Genomic DNA, 19,679 nt, shown 5'->3' with positions numbered 1-19,679 from the left:
ACAAGCATCAAAGAATCAAAAAAAATACAGACACCAAATTATCTGCTTTTTAGATAACTTAAAGTAAAATAGGTGCCTTCCAAACTAAGTGACTCACTCAAACTGCTACTCCAGTAAATAAAGCAATTTTGGTACTAGTTTTTGCTGCAGAACAAACATTTTTCCACTCATCTTTCTCAACAGAACTATGCTGTTATACAGCACAGTTCCAAACATTAATGAAAAAAAGATCAGAAAAAAATATAATGCTCACTTTATATGCAAGTATACTTATAAAAAATTGCAATATAAAGGAATAGCTACATGTGTACTAAAAATACATTCATATATGTATAACTGATGTGAGCAATACTGTCACATTCAACTGTCCCTATTCAACTATTATTACTAAAATTTACAGTTTACAGGATTTTTGCTGACACAAAAGTTATTAATTTTTATCATTTGTGCACAATGTCATCTAGAGATCACATGGATCTAAATATTTGTACATAAGCACTCATTAACTGACTATTCTTAAAAGTAAAAAGAGATTATGCAGTGATAGTAAGAGATTTGGCATTTGAAGTTACATTGGTCCTGACAGTACTGATGAGCTTGGGTAGTCAAAGCTAGAGACAACAGAAAATAGAATCTTCGTAGTTTTAACTAATCTGGGAGCTATACAACCAAATGGAAAAATTTATCATACCATCCTAACTGGATGTATACTATACAGAAGTTCATGATTTTCAGACTTCAGACTTTCAAAGAGCTCAAAGCAAGACGGAAGAACAGCAAGCCCTTAAAGAAAAGGTCAAATCTCCACCATCAGGTAAAAAGCTGCTGCACCAGTCATTTCACAACTAGTAGAATAGTCTAGACTATTTAGAATAGACTAATAGACTCTAGAATATTGTAATACCATCTGCAGAATACATCCTGGAAGCACTTGGAGACTGAACCAGGTACAAAATGAACAAGTTCAACTGTTGAACAGAGTTCAGATTGAACTCAACTCAAGTTGAGGCACGGTATCAAGAAGCTAGATTTGAAATGGTTACTTGCTCTTGGCGCAGGTTAAAATATTAGATGTGATTAGTAACTCCCTGTGGTATAAGCCTACCTAGTAGCAAACTGATGTCCATGGCATTCCTAAAAGTTATAGATAGTGCAGCACTCAGAAGCAGCAACTGTTCTCCAAGAAATGTTCTTATCTCAATAGAAGAAAAGTTTGGCAATTTCTAGTCACAGGTAGAAACTATTTACTGTCAAGTAAGTGACTGTATGAGAATTTCAAATACAGTGTGCTGGTTTTGGCTGGGATAGAGTTAATTTTCTTCATAGTAGCTAGTATGGGGCTATATTTTGCATTTGTACTGCAAACAGTGTTCATAACACAGAGATGTTTCCATTATGGCTGAGCAGTGCTTACACAGAGTCAAGGCCTTTTCTGCTTCTCACACCACCCCAGCAGCAAGCAGGCTGGGGGTGCACAGCAAGTTGGAAGGGGACACAGCTGGGACAGCTGACCCCAACTGACCAAAGGGATATTCCAGACCATATGACATCACGCTCAGCATATGAAGCTGAGGGAAGAAGAAGGAAGGGGGGGGCACGTTTGGAGTTATGGCATTTGTCCACCTGCGTAACAGTTACACATGATGGAGCCCTGCTTTCCTAGAGATGGCTGAACACCTGTCTGCCAATGTGAAGCGGTGAATTAATTCCTTGTTTTACTTCACTTGTGTGCACAGCTTTTGCTTTACTTATGAGTTTTCTCACTTCTACTCTTCTGATTCTCTTGGGGGAGTGAGTAGTTGTGTGGTGCTTAGTTGCCAGATGGGGTTAAACCACAACATACAGAAGTAATAGCCATTAGGGAAAAATTCCACAGAATCAGTCTAGACACATAAACTGCTGAAAGGAGAAGCACACCTGGTAGCTAAGTCAGTTAGACAGGTAGTAGTACTACAACACTGCAAGAGGTGTTATCATTAAAAGCAGACACTCCTTAATCCAGATTATAATAGCATAACTTGGACAGATGCCAATTACAAACCTACATTAAAATAACATTCTGTTATATGACTACAGAAATGAAATCTCACTTTTCCTCTCTGGGCTTTCTGACATAAAGACAGATTCCTGTGAATTGTATTTCCCTTATCGCAGCTTCTCCACCAAACAGAGAAAAAGTAAGGAGAGAAAGAATAAGATGTTTTGTAAAATCAAACATAAAAATTCAGAATCTGGCCTCTCAGCTTTCCAGAAGGTGGCACCATTATACCATGCCATCATTGGTCTGCATTCACAATACACAGCCCTGGTAAGGTACATTATTTTTAGGTTTTTTTCATGACTAAGTAAACGTTAGATTCTTCATAATTCTTCTATTTCACAAACTGCTTCTTGATTTTGCTGACTGTACTAAACAATTTTCTGCAATAACCTAGGTCTATTTTTATGCCATTAATTTTCTGAAGTGCCTAGCTAAAATCTTAATTTCCAACAGTGTTAAGAATGAAATAAGCATATGCTACCTTGTTATAGCATAGGACTGTGATCCTCATTAATTACTTAAGCCAAACTACCTTGTAATGCATTAATATGCTAGTTTGCAAGTACTTCAAAACTGATCAAATTTTTTAGGCAGTAGTGTCCTTATCATATATTCATGAAGACACACTTTCCAAAATATGTGCAAAGTGTATCTTTGCCACTTTGACTCAGGGATCTTTAATATCAAAGTTTCATCATTAATAGTAACATACATTTTCTTCTGCTTGAGTACAATTTCCATAACAACAGGTTTTTTGCTAAATAAGCCTAAGTGCAAACTCAATGCATTAAGAGCTGTTTCCCTGAGAAGTGATCTCTAATATGTAAACAAACAAGATGAAAAACCAAAATGAAAGAGAGAGAGTATGACAGCACATTATTTTTCAGAATATTTTGTGTTTTGTTTACAAAAGAGACTTTCTAAGTTTGGATTTTTTGCTTCTCAGTAATGAGAACGGAAATGTAGCTATTAGAAAGACCTAATTAGAACAGGTATTACTATTGTTAATAAAAATCTTTAAAAATATTGTACATACTTCTTTTATAGGAATATAACATTCTATCATCTCTTTAATATCTGGCAACTTATTGGGTTTAATCTCTATTTTTCTTGATGAAGGTATTTTACTTCCACGACTCACGTGTGGCTGATGTAAAATAGTGCAAATATAATTAGATCCTTGACTTTTGTCTTTTTTTCCCCCTAACATAGTCATTTACCATAAAATATAAAAATAGGAAAAAACACATACTTGGGCATTCTTGCATCTGTAACAACCATAGCCCTGCTAAACTCCACTTTTACATCCAAGGGCTGCAAGATATGTTGAGATGAACATTTCAGTTTCCGAGCCTCTTGCCAGTTCTCATCTAGAAGAGCAAAGAAAACCTATGCTTTAAACACTGAAAGAGATTCCTTCTCATTATCACAAAATGTCACACATATCACAAAATTAAAGTATCTGATATTAGGTAGTATATATTGCTAAAAATTCAGGTGATATGATCTCTTTTACAGCTCTATCAATACAAGCATACTATGTAAGATCCAAATTTCAGACATACAAGACCAGTTAATCTCTACCATTCACATCTAAACAGGTACTCCATCCATGCTGCAGAATTCTAAGGGCCCAATTCTTAACATGCATGGTTCAGACTCTGGGAGTTTAGGCTCCGGATTACCCTCTGGAATCAGAGGGTTATAAGACTTCCCTGGTTCTGACTCTTTCTATACTGGTAGTTCCCAAACTACTACTAAAATTTTCCTTCAGAAAAAGTCCTCTGTGAGGACTTTGCCTTCACAAAACAATCAAACTTACAAATACTCATGGATTCTGCTTTAAATTTGGAGGGAAGTAAGGAAAAGGCACTGAAGGAAACTACCATAAATAAATTAACTACACTCATATTTATTATACAACAAATCAAATGAGAAGCCTTCAAAAATAAGGGATTTATTGTAAGTTTATTTATTTAGCAAAAGCTGAGGTTGGAATCTAAAGCCTAAAGGTACCTTTTAGAAATTCGTAACATGTTTATATGACTGAATTTAGAACATGAGTTGGAAGAAGTATGTTCCAAAGATTCTCCATTGTTTCAGTTAAAAATGTAAAAGGTACATAAACCACCAAAATATTTTTACTTATGTAGAGAAAGATTACTTTCATGAATACTTACCATGTTTGCTGTACAGTAACTGTATACTGCTGAGCTGGATATCAAAACTGTCATAAGCTCTTGACATTATATCTTCAATAGTGCTTTGTCCTACTTTGAGTTCTGATAAATCAGAACGACTTTTGCTTTTCATCTTAAAAACAGTCACAAAAAAGCATAAATCAATTTCAAAAATATTCAAAGCACTAATTCTACAAATATTTGATTCTACCATGACAAAAGATTAAATTTAAAGTCCTCATTATAAGGTCACATAACAAGAGTCTTACAAACATCATGGCACAGGAGATATCTAAAGTTAGTAGCCTGTATCAAAATGAAAAATGGAGAGTATTAAACTCTGTATCTTCCTCAAGGAAAGAAACAAAATAAAAAAATAATTAAAGTCTATGAAGTTTTACACAATATATTTTGTACAGAATAATTTCTTTCAATAAGTGACTCATACCCTGAAGTATAAAGTCTCAAACCCTTTTTAATCAGTAGAATAACTGTTAGGGGGGGTTTATATATAAAAATATCACTGCATTAGTCATTTCAAGTATTAAAAGTTTTTTAATCCTATTCAGTTTAGTTGTGGCATTACAGTGTTATGTATTAGTCAAACAGTAAAAGGAAAAGGGGGGTTTGGACCGTTCATCAATGTTCAATGTCTTTCCTTTAGTATCAGCCAATATCCCTTTGACTCAGCTTTGGGATGCCCATACTTCTTTGGTATTTCGCATTTGTATCTGCCCTCTCTGCTATTCATCTCCGATGAAATGTGGCTGTCATCCTTAAATATCTAATAAACTTGGATCCCTATCTCTTTTTGTCAGACCCAGATAATACAAGCTAAGGTTCATAACTGTAAAACAGGTTTAAATACTAGTGTCTAAGACATAGCGTTTCTTTTTCCTGTGCTATTGAACTATGACTACTTTACATTAAAAAACAACTTGCAGATTGAAATTCAGAATTACCAAACTAATATTGCCTGTCCAACCCTAATTAAGTCCGCTTATGTATCTGCATTGAGATACAGTTTAAATTTTATATGCCATTTTCCCCCTTGGGGCTTGACCTTATCCAGTAAATAACTGAGGAAAGGAGACTGTTTTCTATTAAACATACTCATTCAATGAACGACGTACATCTCACTTAAACATATGTCAAAGTGAATACAGAATTATTAATCGTATCCTGAGAGGCATGTAATTTCTCTCTTTTGGTATTGCTCAATTCCTTCATCTTGCTTTCAAATGCCTATTAAAGGACAAGAACCAATTCAAGAATCACATTCACGATGAAAATTACACATACATTTTGGAAAAAAAAAATCTCACAGACACATTTACTGGACTCTGGTTTTGAAACGTATTCTTCTATGTATTATTCTGAGAGTAATTTCCTATGGGTGGAGTAGAGGAGGTAGGCTGTTTGATTCCCCATCTCCATTAGATCTAGGAGGCTGTCTGAAGCTCTCAACCAATACTGAGTTGAGGCAAATCAACCAATATACAGATTGATTACTGAACTCTACAAAGTGGCTGTAAATGATGAGCATTTAGAAGAGCTGGTAAAATTATTAGTCACTGAAATATGTGACCTGGTTGTAAATCCAAATTATTTTTAGTATCTACACAGCAATGTTTTTCACTAATTCCACTTTCTGAAGCACCTCGTATATTCTTTTTCAACAAGGCTAAGTACAAGGTCCTACATCTGGGTTGTGGCAGCCCCCAGTATCAATACAGGCTGGGGGATGAAGGGATTGAAAGCAGCCCTGCTGACAAGGACTTGAGAGTACTGGTAGATGAAAAGCTGGACATGAGCCCCCAATATGCGTTCACAGCCCAGAAGGCCAACCGTATCCTGGGCTGCATCAAAAGGCCAGCTGCTTGAGGGAGGTGATTCTGCCTCTCTACCTGGCTCTCATCAAGATCCCACCTGCAGTACTGCCTCCAGCTCTGGAGCCCTCAGCACAGGAAAGATATGGACCTCTTGGAGAGGGTCCAGAGGAGGGCCACCAAAATGATCAGAGGTATGGAACACCTCTCCCATGAGGACGGGCTGAGAGAGTTGGGGTTGTTCAGCCTGGAGAAGAGAAGGCTCTGGGGAGACCTTATTGTGGCCTTTCAGTACTTAAGGGGGTTATGAGAAAGATGGCGACAGTCTTCTCGGCAGGGCCTGTAGCGACAGGACAAGGGGTAATGGTTTTAAACTAAAAGAGGGCAGATTTAGATTGGACAGAAGGAAGAAATTGTTCACAATGAGGGTGGTGGCACAGGTCGCCCAGAGAGGTGGTAGATGCACCATCCCTGTAAAAATTCAGTGTCAGGTTGATGGAGCTCTGAGCAACCTGATCTAGTTAAAGATGTCCCTGCTCATTACAGCGGGGGTGGACTAGATGACCTTTGAAGGTCCCTTCCAACACAAAATATTTTATGATTCTAGCTGAAACCCACATGCTCAGAAAGTCAGTCTGTGGCAGAGACAGAAAACTTACTTCAAAGCTTACAGTCTTGCTAAAATGAAACAATTTGTTATTAAAAAAGCAGGTACGGCAATCTAAATAAATAGTAAGTGGCAGAATCATTCTTATCCAGAGTGCAAGTAAAAAAAAAAAACACTAAATTGCCTGTATACACATAAGATCATTTGTCCTGAAAGAACACAAGTTCACCAACGAGTAAGAAGATTGATCATATGTAGAAACAGTCTCTTCTTTATAGGGATAAACTGTAACTTTCACAGAATCACAGAATCACTAGGTTGGAAAGGACCTTTAAGATCATCAAGTCCAACCAAATACATTCAATACATCAAACTACCTTTTTGACTTTTCCCTTGCACAAAGTATCTCAAACATATCTCTAATTTTATCCAACTTATTTTATGAATTGCCAATATGTTTACTTTTCTCATTTTAAATTAAACTGAATAATTCTTCAGGTAGCCAGCGATAGAGCTGCAACAAGAAGCCCGAGGGCAATCAAGAGAGACTTCAGGGCCTTGGGACAACTGGTCAAGGGATCAGGGGCACAAGTTCTATCTTCTATCCTTCCAGTTGCCAGGAATGATGAGGAAAGAAACAGGAAGAGCCAGCAGATCAACACCTGGCACCAAGCCTGGTGTCACCAGCAGTATTTGGGGCTTTTTGATCGTGGGTCTCTTTACATAACACCAGACCTGCTGGCGACAGACGGGGTACACCTGTATCAAAGGGTGAAAAGGATCTTTGTAAAGGAGTTAGCAGGGCTCATTGGAAGTGCTTTAAACTAGATCCAAAGGGGGAAAGATATAAGCCAGGCTTGCTAGAGGTAAGTCTAGAGGTGGCATGCCAATGTCTGAAGGACAGTGTACTAGCAAGATCCTTTGGTCTGCTGTCTCGGTGGAGGTAGAGGATGGAGATCCATATGGCAGCAAAGACGCAAGGGTTATTGACGTGTCAGAAACCCCAGAAGCACCTGAGAACCGCCACATAGGAATTAGGGCTTCTCTCCTGCAAAAGGTGGTGGGATGAACTGCAGTGTACCTACACCAAAGCATGCAGCATAGGCAACAAACAGGAGCAGCTGGAAACCACTGTGCAGCAGGAAAACTATTATTATATAGTTGCCATCACAGAAACATGGTGCCATGACTCGCACAGCTGGAGTGCTACAATGGATGGCTATAAAGCCTTCAGAAGGGATAGGCAAGGAAGCAGAGATGGTGGGGTAGCCCTGTGTGTTAGGGAGAGTTTTGATTGTCTATTGTCAACATTATTAGGCTCTAATGTTGAGTGTTTATGGGTATGAATTGGGGGAAGGCCAACAAGGCAGATATTGTGGTGGGAGTCTGTTATAAACCACCCAATCAGGATGAAGAGGCAGACACAATATTATATAAGTAGCTAAGAGAAGTCGCTAGCCCTTGTTCTCATGGGGGACTTCAACTTACCAGATGTCTGCTAGACATACAGGAATGAGGAAACAGTCTAGGAGGTTCCTGGAGTGTGTGGAAGAAAACTTCCTGACACAGCTGGTGAGTGAGCCAGCTAGGGAAGGCACCCCGCTGGACCTGTTGTTTGTGAACAGAGAAGGACTTTATGGGCAATACGATGGTTGGAGGCTGTCTTGGGCAGAGCGATCACAAAATGATAAAGTTTCCAATTCTTGGAGAAAGAGGGGGCTCAGCAGAACCGCTACCTTTGACTACCAGAGGGCAGACTTCGGCCTGTTTAGGACACTGGTTGACAGAGTCCCTTGGGAGACAGTCCTGAATGGAAAAAGGAGTCCAGGAAGGAGACATTCTTCAAGAAGGAAATCTTACGAGTTGCAGGAGCAGGCCATCCCCATGTTCCAAAAGCTGGCAGGGAAGAAGACTGGCCTAGCTGAACAGAGAGCTTTGGCTGGAACTCCGGAAAAAAAAAAAGAGAGCTATGGCCTTTGGAAGAAGGGGCAGGCAACTCAGGACTAAAAGGATGTTATGAGGTTACAGAGAGAAAATGAGAAGGGCCAAAGCCCAACTAGAACTTAATCTGGCTACTGCCATAAAAGACAGTAAAAAAATGTTTCTATAAATACATTATCAATAAAAGGAGGGCTAATGAGAATATCTATCCTTTACTGGATGCAGGGGGGAAACATAATGACACAGGATGAGAAAAAGGCTGAGGTACTTTATGCATTCTTTGCCTTGGTCTTTAAGAGCAAGTTCTCCAGGTACCCAGCCTGCTGAGCTGGAAGACAAGGAGCAGAATAAAGCCCCCATAATCCAAGGGGAAATGGTTAGTGACCTGCTACACCATTTAGACATATGCAAGTCTATGAGGCCAGATGAGATCCACCCAGAAGTACTGAGGGAGCTGGCAGAAGTGCTCACCAAGCCACTTTCAGTCATTTATCATCAGTCCTGGCTAACAGGGGAGGGCCCAGTTGACTGCAAGTTAGCAACAGTGACGCCCATCTACAAGAAGGACTGGAAGTAGTATCCAGGGAGCTACAGGCCTGTTAGCCTGACCTCAGTGCCAGGGAAGGTTATGAAGCCGATCATCTTGAATGTTATCATGCAACACATTCAGGACAACCAGGTGCGCAGGCTGAGTCAGCAGGCATTTATGAAAGGTAGGTCCTGACTGACTAACCTGATCTGCTCCTATGACAAAGTGACCCACCTAGTGGATGAGGGAAAGGCTGTGGATGTTGTCTACCTGGACTTTAATAAAGCCCTTGACACCATCTCCCACAGCATTCTGGCTGTTCATGGCTTGGACAGGCATACTCTTCACTGGGTAGAAAAAAGCTGGATGGCCAAGCCCAAGAAGTTGTGGTGAACAGAGTTAAATCCGGCTGGCGGCCGGTCACAAGTGGTGTACCCCAGGGCTCAGTATTTGGGCCAGTTTCTTTACAGTATGTATCAATGAACTGGACAAGGGGGTCAAGTGCACACTCAGTAAGTTTGCAAATGATATCAAGCTGGGCGGGAGTGTTGATCTGCTGGAGGGCAAGAAGGCTCTGCAGAGGGATCTGGACAGGCTGGATCAATGGGCTGAGGCCAATTGTATGAGGTTCAACAAGGCCAAGTGCTGGGTCCTGCACCTGGGTCACAACAACCCCATGCAATGCTACAGGCTTGGGGGAAAGTAGCTGGAAAGCTGCCCGGTGGAAAAGGACCTGGGGATGCTGGTTGACAGTCAGCTGAACATGAGCTGGCAGTGTGCCCAGGTGGCCAAGAAGGCCAACAGCATCCTGGCCTCTATCAGAAATAGTGGGGCCAGCAGGAGTAGGCAAGTGATTGTGCCCCTCTGCTTGGCACTGGTGAGGCCTCACCTTGAATACTGTGTTCAGCTTTGGGGCCCTCACTACAAGAAAGACGTTGAGTTGCTGGAGCGTGTCCAAAGAACGGCAACGAAGCTGGTGAAGGGTCTAGAACACAAGTCTTATGAGGAGCGGCTAAGGGAACTGGGTTTGTTCAGTCTGGAGAAAAGGTAGTTGAGGGAAGACCTTATTGTTCTCTACAACTGTCTGAAAGCAGGTTGTAGCAAGGCGGGTGTCAATCTCTTCTCCCATGTAACAAGCAATAGGACAAGAGGAAATGGCCTCAAGTTGGGCCAGGGGAGGTTTGGATTGGAAATCAGGAAAAATTTCTTCCATGACAGGGTTGGCAAGCATTGGAACAGGCTGCCCAGGGAAGTGGTAGAGTCACCATCCCTGGAGGTATTTAAAAGACGTGTAGTTGTGGCACATAGGGACCTGGTTTAGTGGTGGACTTGGCAGTGCTAGGCTAATGGTTGGACTCGATGATCTTAAAGGTCTTTTCCAATGTAAATGACCCTATGATTCTAATGACTGAAAGGTAATTGATAATAAGAATAATAGCAATATTAAAAATAAGAAGACTATCTAATCATGTAAGTAAAAAGTTTACTATTCTAAGGTAAAAAAAATTGTTAGACATTTTCCACATAACAATTCAAAGCATCAACAGTGGTTTCATTCCACAGGAGGATTATTTTCTAACAATTCTTATGGGTTGAAAGACTCTACTGAGAAGAGCTCAATAATTTCTGCCTTGACTGGAAAGCAGTTTAAAATAAACACCTAATACAAACTGCAAGAGGAACTTTTACTTAACTAGTACCATAAAATTCCAATTAAGAAACTGGAAATAACATAAAAGCCAAATTATCATTTTCAGTAAGTTACTTCATTAGGTAAATACATACCTTAAGACTACCAAGATCCAGAAGTATTAAGTTTGACGTACTGTCATAGAATCCTTTTTGTGGAACAATGATGTATGAAGCCATGAGGTTAATTTTGAGGTCAAGAACTTTCTGAGTTTCAATAACATACAACAATCCTGAAAAATAATATAATTTGTAAATATAAACAAAGTAATCCATACAAAAGCAAAGGAATTAAAAGAAGGTATAAAAGAAAATTCAGGTCTAACTTTAAACGAGCTGTGAATACTAGCTAAGTTTAATTGCAGGTACAAATGCTCTTCAGATTTCTTCTGTACCAATAGCTATAGACAGCCTTTAAAGAAGCACCAATTAGATGAACTCATGGTAGCTAACAATGCTAATGGACAAGTAGAGACAGTAACATGACGCATGCATGTCCAAAAAAAAATTTCATACTGACCAAGATGAAGTGTGAAGAACTGGAATGTGTACTGTAACTTGGCGATTGCTGGGTTAACCTATTGTGGTCTATAGATTCAGAAATTTAATTGTTCCAGAAGTTCTTATTGGGAGTATCCAACTGGTACTGTTTTAACTACTGCGATATTGAAGTTTACACCGATTCTGCTGACAAGCATCTCCATCTTGAGATGCTGAAGATTAGCAAATATAAGGTCTTACAAAAATTCTGTTTAAAAATCATGCAATTAGTTGGGAAATTCAGACTGTCAGAACATTTGACAAAAATTCTGGTTTTTGCTCATCTGAAAAGGAATTAATGGTCTTGCTTCACATTAGCATTGACAACTGCCTTAGGATGCAGCCACAGCTCATGAAATATTTACAGATGCAACAAGCTGATGATCACAGAAGTAGAGATAACAAATTATGAAGATGACAACATGACACTGTAGCACAGTCACATTGGTAAGAAAGCAATTAAAAATGTTCCAACATTATCAAAAGTTGTGCTGCCACTAAAGCGCTAGATTAGCCAGTGAGGAACTGGATGGCAACCACATTTCAGGATTTGCAAGTTAAAATACCTTGGATTAATAAAAAGATTTTTTTCAGTTTTCAATGCCTAACTGTATTGGAGTGATGTAGAAAGTTCAAGAAAATACCTTCTTTTTTCCTACATTTGGGAAGGGAACATAATTGAGTCCATAAATTGAACTCTCGGAAACTAAGCTTTTTTAATGTCTTTTATGGTGCTGAAAATCGTAACTATTTTGGTGTAGCAAGTTCCTTCACTTCTGCAGTTCACAGTTCCCCAGTATTTTCCAGCTATCTTATACTGCTTAAAAGATAAGTGTTAAGAATCCTTCCCTGAGAAAGAACTGCAAGTCTGAACATATTTATTATATTGATATAATTTGAGTTTCTTTATTCTACCTCTGAGATTAGTGTAGTCCCCTGCAACAGAACATTCTGCAGATCAAATCTTCTTCACCTGGTACTTTTGTAAGTCTCAGCCAAGATTTTCCAAGCAATGCACAGCATATTGTTAGAGGTTTTCATCAGGCTTCTCATTTGTGAGTGGAACAAGCTTTTAGAATATGGGCAACTCAGCATTCTTGTGAAGGTTAAGAGTCACTGGATATACCTCTAAAGTAATGCTATGTCTAAATTGTAATAGACATATAGCATGAGTTCATATTTCCACCAAAAAATGAATCATGATCAGAAACAGAGTATTCGGTGGTAATGAGCAGAGAAGCAAACATATTGAATCTAATCAAATTTTTATAAAATTAGTCTCAGGAATGAACTGTGGTATCAATATATTCAGTATTGCTGTAGAAGTTTCTGACAGAAAAGACAAGAAGTTATATCTCGTCATAAAAGTACGTCACGTAGATGCTCACGTACCCAAGAGTCGGGCCACCGAAGAACATCAAAACAACCATCAGGTGGATCAGGCTGCTAAGATTGAAGTGGCTCAGGTGGATCTGGACTGGCAACATAAGGGTGAATTATTTATAGCTCGGTGGGCCCATGACACCTCAGGCCATCAGGGAAGAGATGCAACATATAGATGGGCTCGGGATCGAGGGGTGGACCTGACCATGGATGCTATTGCACAGGTTATCCATGAATGTGAAACGTGTCCTGCGATCAAACAAGCCAAGCGGTTAAAGCCCCTCTGGTATGAAGGACGATGGTTGAAATATAAATATGGGGAGGCCTGGCAGATTGACTATATCACACTTCCACAAACTCGCCAAGGCAAGCGCTATGTGCTTACCATGGTGGAAGCAACCACCGGATGGCTGGAAACATACCCTGTGCCCCATGCCACCGCCCGGAACACTATCCTGGGCCTTGAAAAGCAAGTCTTATGGCGACATGGCACCCCTGAAAGAATTGAGTCAGACAATGGGACTCATTTCCGAAACAATCTCATAGACACCTGGGCCAAAGAGCACGGCATTGAGTGGGTGTATCATATCCCCTATCATGCACCAGCTTCCGGAAAAATTGAACGATACAACGGACTGTTAAAGACTACACTGAGAGCAATGGGTGATGGGACATTCAAACATTGGGATAAACATTTAGCCAAAGCCACCTGGTTAGTCAACACTAGGGGATCTACTAATAGAGCCGGCCCTGCCCAATCAAAACTTCTACGTACTGTAGAAGGGGATAAAGTCCCTGTGGTGCATGTGAGAAACATGCTGGGGAAGACAGTCTGGGTTACTCCTGCCTCAGGCAAAGGCAAACCCGTTCGTGGGATTGCCTTTGCCCAGGGACCTGGGTGCACTTGGTGGGTAATGCGGAAGGATGGGGAAGTCCGATGTGTACCTCAAGGAGACTTGATTTTGGGTGAAAACAGTCAATGATTTGAATTGTATTATGTTAATTGTTCAGTATGACATTACTACTATGGCTGCTATCTACCATATCAATGGTATTATAGTAAGAATCACCCAGACTGATGAAGAATGAGCTTCACTGAAACCAAGCAACGTGCAGCAGTGATGAAACCAGAACTGGCTTCAGCAGCTTGCGCCCAACAAATCCCTCGAGATCGACATCTTCGACCTGCAGATCATGGACAGGGACCGTGCCAGATGACAATCCAACACCACATACCATCTCCCCTGCCCTTTGAGACTGCTATGATGGATGAAGCCAGAGTCATGGACTGACTGAACTCCATAGACATTTTAAGTGATGGCCCATGGACTAAGAGAGTGATATCTGTGTGTATATATTAAAAGACAGGAAGAGTAATAATGAATAATTGGAATGTATTGAAAAGTATAGGACCTGGGCATGACATAAATGGTATGGAATAAGGGGTGGATACTGTCCTGGTTTCAGCCAGGATAGAGCTGGTTTTCTTCACAGAAGCTAGTGTGAGACTGTGTTTTGGATTTGGGATGAGGAACTGTTGATAATGTGCTGATGTTTTGGGTTGTTGCTGAGCCGTCAAGGACAGTCCAGCTTCTTGTGCTGGCCTGCCAGCGAGCAGGCTGGGGGTGCACGGGGAGCTGGGAGGGGACACAGCCGGGACAGCTGACCCAGACTGGCCAAAGAGATATTCCCTACCATCCGATGTCATGCCCAGTACATAAACTGGAGTTGGCCGGGGGGTGGAAATCGCTGCTCGGGGACGGGCTGTCGATCACGGGGTGGTGAGCAATTGCTGTATTGGGCATCACTTGTTCTTGTACATTCCTTTGTTGGTATTATCATTATTGTTCCCTTCTTTCTTTCTGTCCTATTAAACCGTGTTTATCTCAACCCACGAGGTTTTTCCTAATTCTCTCCCCCGTCCCACTGCGGGAGGGGGAGTGAGCGAGCGGCTGCGTGGTGCTTAGTTGCCGGCTGGGGCTAAACCACGACATCCTAGAATCTAAAATTTGTCTGAGTGCAATAAGAAGAGCATGCAGCACTTGCCTGTTGATGTTTTTTCACGGAACTCTTCAAGCTTCATCAGAGTTGCTGATGTCAATTGCTCTAAATGTACATCTTTCGGAGGCCTGAAGAAATCCACTAAGCTATTTATTGTCATCTATTAAAATAAAGCAAAAATAATTCATAGCAAATTTACTATTAAGTAACATTTTTCAGGATTTATAACTTATCAAAATATTTACTTACTGCATCATATACTATTTCCAGTGGCTGTGATTCTATTCTAAGCCTCTGATCTGCTTTCTCATCCAAAGGATTAGTCTCAAACATTATGCTTAGGAGTGAGGTACTCTTGTCGGTATAGACCGTTCGAGAAGATAGGAGACGGGGTGTACATTTTTCTCGGGACATGCCTGTAACTTCAAGTGAGGTAATTTTGGTTTCAAATCTGTAAAGAAAGGTAAACAGCATGTTCAGATGTAATATCCATCTGGCTTGATGAAATTAGATGGTAAGAATATAAGGAATGAGCTGAAAGAAAAAAAACACACCAAAACCAAAAAACAAACAGAACAGCAGCAACAACATCTCTCTGCCCTACCTCAAGTATAAATAGCTTAGTCTAAGGATATAACATGTATATCCATTTGTTAACTGCTTTCCATTTCATGGTCTTTTGCGTCTATTAGCCACCCTTGAGTAAGTAAGAAAGGGGGTCCAAGTTATTCACTTCATACAGTTTTCATGAGGACAAGTGTCAGGGCAGGAAAGAGACGAGAATTCGGGAAATTCGGAAAACGGGAATTCTGTAGCATAAGCTCATGAATTAGATAACACAGTTTGTATCAGGGAGCAGAGATACAGCAGAGAGGGAAGGGTTCCAGTGCAGAGAAATAAAAGAAACACCACAAGAGAAGCACCAGATTAACAGCCTCAGTAATCTGAGGCAGTATTTTTTTAGGTGTTTTTGGTGGTTTGTTTTTTCCCCAATACCCTGTCCACCTCTTTAACAGCTCTCAGTTGAAAATCATTATCTCTCAACACTCTTAGGAAAGTGTTTCACCATAAAAATGTAACATTTTTTCCCTTTTTCTCAGTATGATAGCATTATTAAGGCCATTCAATTGCACAGGAGTACAAACAGAAAACCTGCAAGCAAAACTTAAAAAAAAACCCTATGCATAAAACGCAGCAAAATCAATAGTATCTTAATATCATACACAGATTATACTAATAGGCCCCAAAGTAGAGGGCACAAGGTCTAAAACAGGAAGGCTACCCTCTCCCAGAATTTCTGTTGTTACATTTGAAATGAAAATAAGGTATTTCTTATCACTGCTTTTCATCACCTACTGTTGAGAGCACAAAACCAAGCCAAAATCATCATTACAGACAGCTTTCTTCTGCAAAGCTAAAAGCTCACCTGAAACTGTCAGTCATGTTAGTCAATAACTTTTCAGTCATGTTAAATACCTACACACAAGCAGTTATGAGATCAACTTGCTCAGATTAAATTTCAAAAGTAGTAACAGTCACTTTTCAAAGCAAGAAACAAGTTCATAACCGGATTGCTTGTAACATAACGATGAAAACTGAAATAAAGGAGAAAATCTGTATTGGAACAAAAAATTCTGAAGATGGAGGGAACTTAATCATGGAAACAGTATTCATTCACTTTGTCCATCAGCTGCAGGATGATTCTGCTCCCAAACTGCACAAGAAATGCTAGTGGAAAATGGAACATCATAACAGAGCCTTAAAATGCCTATTAGCTGTCATCAGCAGTTCATGAGGAACAAAATCAGTTTGATAGAGAAAGTTCACCTTATTGCTTGTGCACCTGGTCGTTGGGTAAATACTGTACTCAAGCCAGTTAATGCAAATTCTACCAGCTCAGGAGTTTGCTTGTTTTCTCTTATTGATATAGACATGCTTAGTAACTTCACAGAGAACTTCATGGCTTCATACTAGATATGCAGGAAAAACAAGTGTATTATAAAATACATAGTATACATTTCAGTACCATTTACAAAGAGATAAAAGCACAAATACCAGTTTGATACTATTTTTCTAGTGCTATGAATAGCTTGTATCATAGCTGCTGTAAAAGTCATTCCCAAATACTTATTATGAAGAGACAGGGTTAGAGTAAGAGTAGACTATGCTTACAAACATATGTCTTTGATGTTACTACACCACATTTTGAGATAAAGGGCCTCTAACACAGAGTTGAAAGGTAGTCCATTGTACTGTGCACGGTACCTCACATAAAGATAACTTATCAGACTATTTCTCAATGGCTCAAAAATGTTGTTCCTCCCCACTACAGTCCTTCAATCACCTCTTTCCTTATGTACTCAACTACCTCATCTACTATCACTCAAACAATAGTTAAGATTCCAGTGAATCAGTTAGTGCACTTTCTTAAAAAAAACTTCTGAGTATTGTAAAAGGATATATGAAGCATTCCATAATTTACACAATACACTACTTACATGATTTTATTCGAGCTTGAGCGAGCAAAATTTCATTCTGAACTTTTTCAGAGTATCCAAAATAAGCTCTGTAACCACCTGCTTGGAAGTACATCTAAGGATGCTCTGCTCTGCACAAAGCCAGCATGCAGTAACTTAATTAAGAGGTGTCAGATTATTCAAATAGAGAGATAGAGCTTCAAGTAATTTTAGAAGTGATTTCCTATCATCTATACATTTTTGTTAGTAGATAAAGCTACCAATTGTTTGGTATCATTATCTCTTACGACTTACCGATTTTGGAAGTGTTGGATCCACAGCTGTTTCACTGTATCCAATTGCTGCATAAAGTTTAGCCTTCTCTTCAGGTGTCATCAGCTCTTCAAGACCTGTCACATTGCAAGAGGTTAGTTAAACTCAATATAGGTATCTGAAAAATGCAAATACTGTTATACACTTTCCAGCGCCTGGCAGCCCTATAACGTACAGTAGATACTATCAACATTGTCCTGAATTAGTAAAAGCAAAAACCCTGAGGTTCAAAGCAAAGTCTTGAGTCTCTTAAATCGTGCTTTAAAATGCAGTTATACTTTTATTCTGACCTACTCTATTTCCTAGCTTGCTAACTATAGAAACAACCTTTTTGATTTACTTTCCATATTCCACAACCTTTACTAGATGCCCTGCACTTAAGTGAATCAAACTCTAATACACTACATGAAATAGCCAAATTACAAAATAAACAGAAGTAAAATTGTTTACATTCCAGTAACTGCTATTGTTTTCTAGCACAACTTCATCAGCAAAAAAAGGCTAAGAGAAAATGTGAACGTAAATAATCCGATAGCCTAAGCAAATTCAAAGTTCCATTGCTAGGGACCTATTATTCTAATAAGTAATTTTTAATAATAGGAAAAAAATACCAACAAATTAACATACTTGAACCCTTTGCTTCTTGTTTTTGTTCATCCTTTTTTTCACCTGACCAGCTCCATATCCAACTAAACCAGCCACCAGAATTTTCATCATCTTGTTTTACTCCTGGTCTGTAGATTTTTAATCCAGCTTTAGTTGCCTGAAATTTAAAAAAATACTCAAAAAAGTAATTTTCTTCATGCTTCTTTCTTCATTTACATAAGAAAAATAGAGACCCAAGACACACTCCAACACATCAAATCATCATTAGACAACTATTGAAGAGGCAACTTGTTATTTTTTAGTTTTTCTTTTAATAACTTTTTCAAGTACACAGTGCATCATCAGACCAATTCTCAACTGCATAAAATCAATCACCTTTCTGAACAAAAAGAGCAAGCAAAAGGTTGGTGATTTTAAGTCAATAAATGTTTCTTACACAGCAGATTTTCCCCTAAATAGCCAGCACAGGCCAAATCTTAAATTATCCCTATATTTTTCATTTCAAGACAAATGTCCAAAGCAATAGTAAAAAAATCATTACTCTCGTAATAGAATATTTACTCTAAGGAATATAGAAAGCTATTCCTGGATCTGATACATATAACTATTAACAGTAAGGAAGCCCTCCTTTCTCCCACATTCATTATTTCAACATCTAGGGGATGTCCTGTCTGATGCCAATGACGATTCCAATATTGGGTCCTCACAGAAAGTGCAAACTACATCCAGACTTGAAAGTTTAGCACAAGGGATGACAAATGAACATCAAGTGATCTAAGAGACAGAGGAGTTCCCAAAACTCTAGAGGACCACATAAACTAATTATTTTTCTTCATGACTAACATGATCTGAAAAGATATAAACACTTGCAGATAAGCCCTGAAATTAGAAATGCTCTAGTAAATGTGATACCCAAAGTGAGTGAGCCAGGGATCCATTCTCAGCATTCAGAAAACCCAAGATCTCTCTGCAACACAATTAGGGAAAACAGCTGGCTATAAATCAGAACTTTTTATGGACTTGTCACATCTATCCACCTACAGGCCAACAGAATGCAGGACTCACCACAAAAACATAAAGGCTTCTGAACTGATACTATTGATTCACCTCAGAGAGATGATGCAGCATGTCAGATAAACAACGTAAGACCTCAAAAAGTTTGAACAAAATCTTCCAAAGTCCTCTTTATAAAGGCTACCAAGTCATCAAGCAGATATCACAGAGCTAATGGTCCAAGGAAAGAAAGGACAGAGCCTTAGAAAAAAAGGCTGTTAAACCTCTGAAATTAGGCGTTTCTAGGACACCAAGGAGTTGGTTTTGAGGAACAACTGCCATGGAGAAAAGGAAGTGATGCTTAAAGCTATGATTCTCAAGATGTCTGAAGCAGCAGGTGGCACCAGAGTCCAAGGTAAGAAAAGCTACAGACAGAAAGAAGTGGAACTGCACTTCTGCAAGGATGAAGAAAATATTTGTGCAGTATGAGAACTAAAGAAACTTCCTTAAGAAATCCTCTTGAGCTTTCTCTGTCCTCCATTTACAATGGT

At 39.4% G+C, this 19,679-nt stretch overlaps 1 protein-coding gene across 1 annotated transcript in view; it reads right to left on the bottom strand.

Annotated features, from left to right (window-relative positions):
* VPS13A (vacuolar protein sorting 13 homolog A) overlaps positions 1–19,679 on the bottom strand; it is a gene marked incomplete at both ends in the record, with an annotated part of 117,164 nt that overhangs the window by 78,465 nt on the left and 19,020 nt on the right. Inside the window, 8 exons of the mRNA XM_082013506.1 lie at positions 3,294–3,411; positions 4,222–4,354; positions 10,913–11,049; positions 14,786–14,900; positions 14,990–15,191; positions 16,568–16,710; positions 17,512–17,606; positions 18,157–18,292. Coding sequence (XP_081869632.1) covers positions 3,294–3,411; positions 4,222–4,354; positions 10,913–11,049; positions 14,786–14,900; positions 14,990–15,191; positions 16,568–16,710; positions 17,512–17,606; positions 18,157–18,292 — 1,079 coding nt within the window. The remainder of the gene's footprint in view (positions 1–3,293; positions 3,412–4,221; positions 4,355–10,912; positions 11,050–14,785; positions 14,901–14,989; positions 15,192–16,567; positions 16,711–17,511; positions 17,607–18,156; positions 18,293–19,679) is intronic.

This window comes from Phaethon aethereus (genome assembly GCF_964289735.1).
Source record: "Phaethon aethereus genome assembly, chromosome: Z".
NCBI classification, from domain to species: Eukaryota; Metazoa; Chordata; class Aves; order Phaethontiformes; family Phaethontidae; genus Phaethon; species Phaethon aethereus.
The sequence above is the reverse complement of the archived record's forward strand: the minus strand, read 5'-3'. Positions and strand labels throughout refer to the sequence as shown.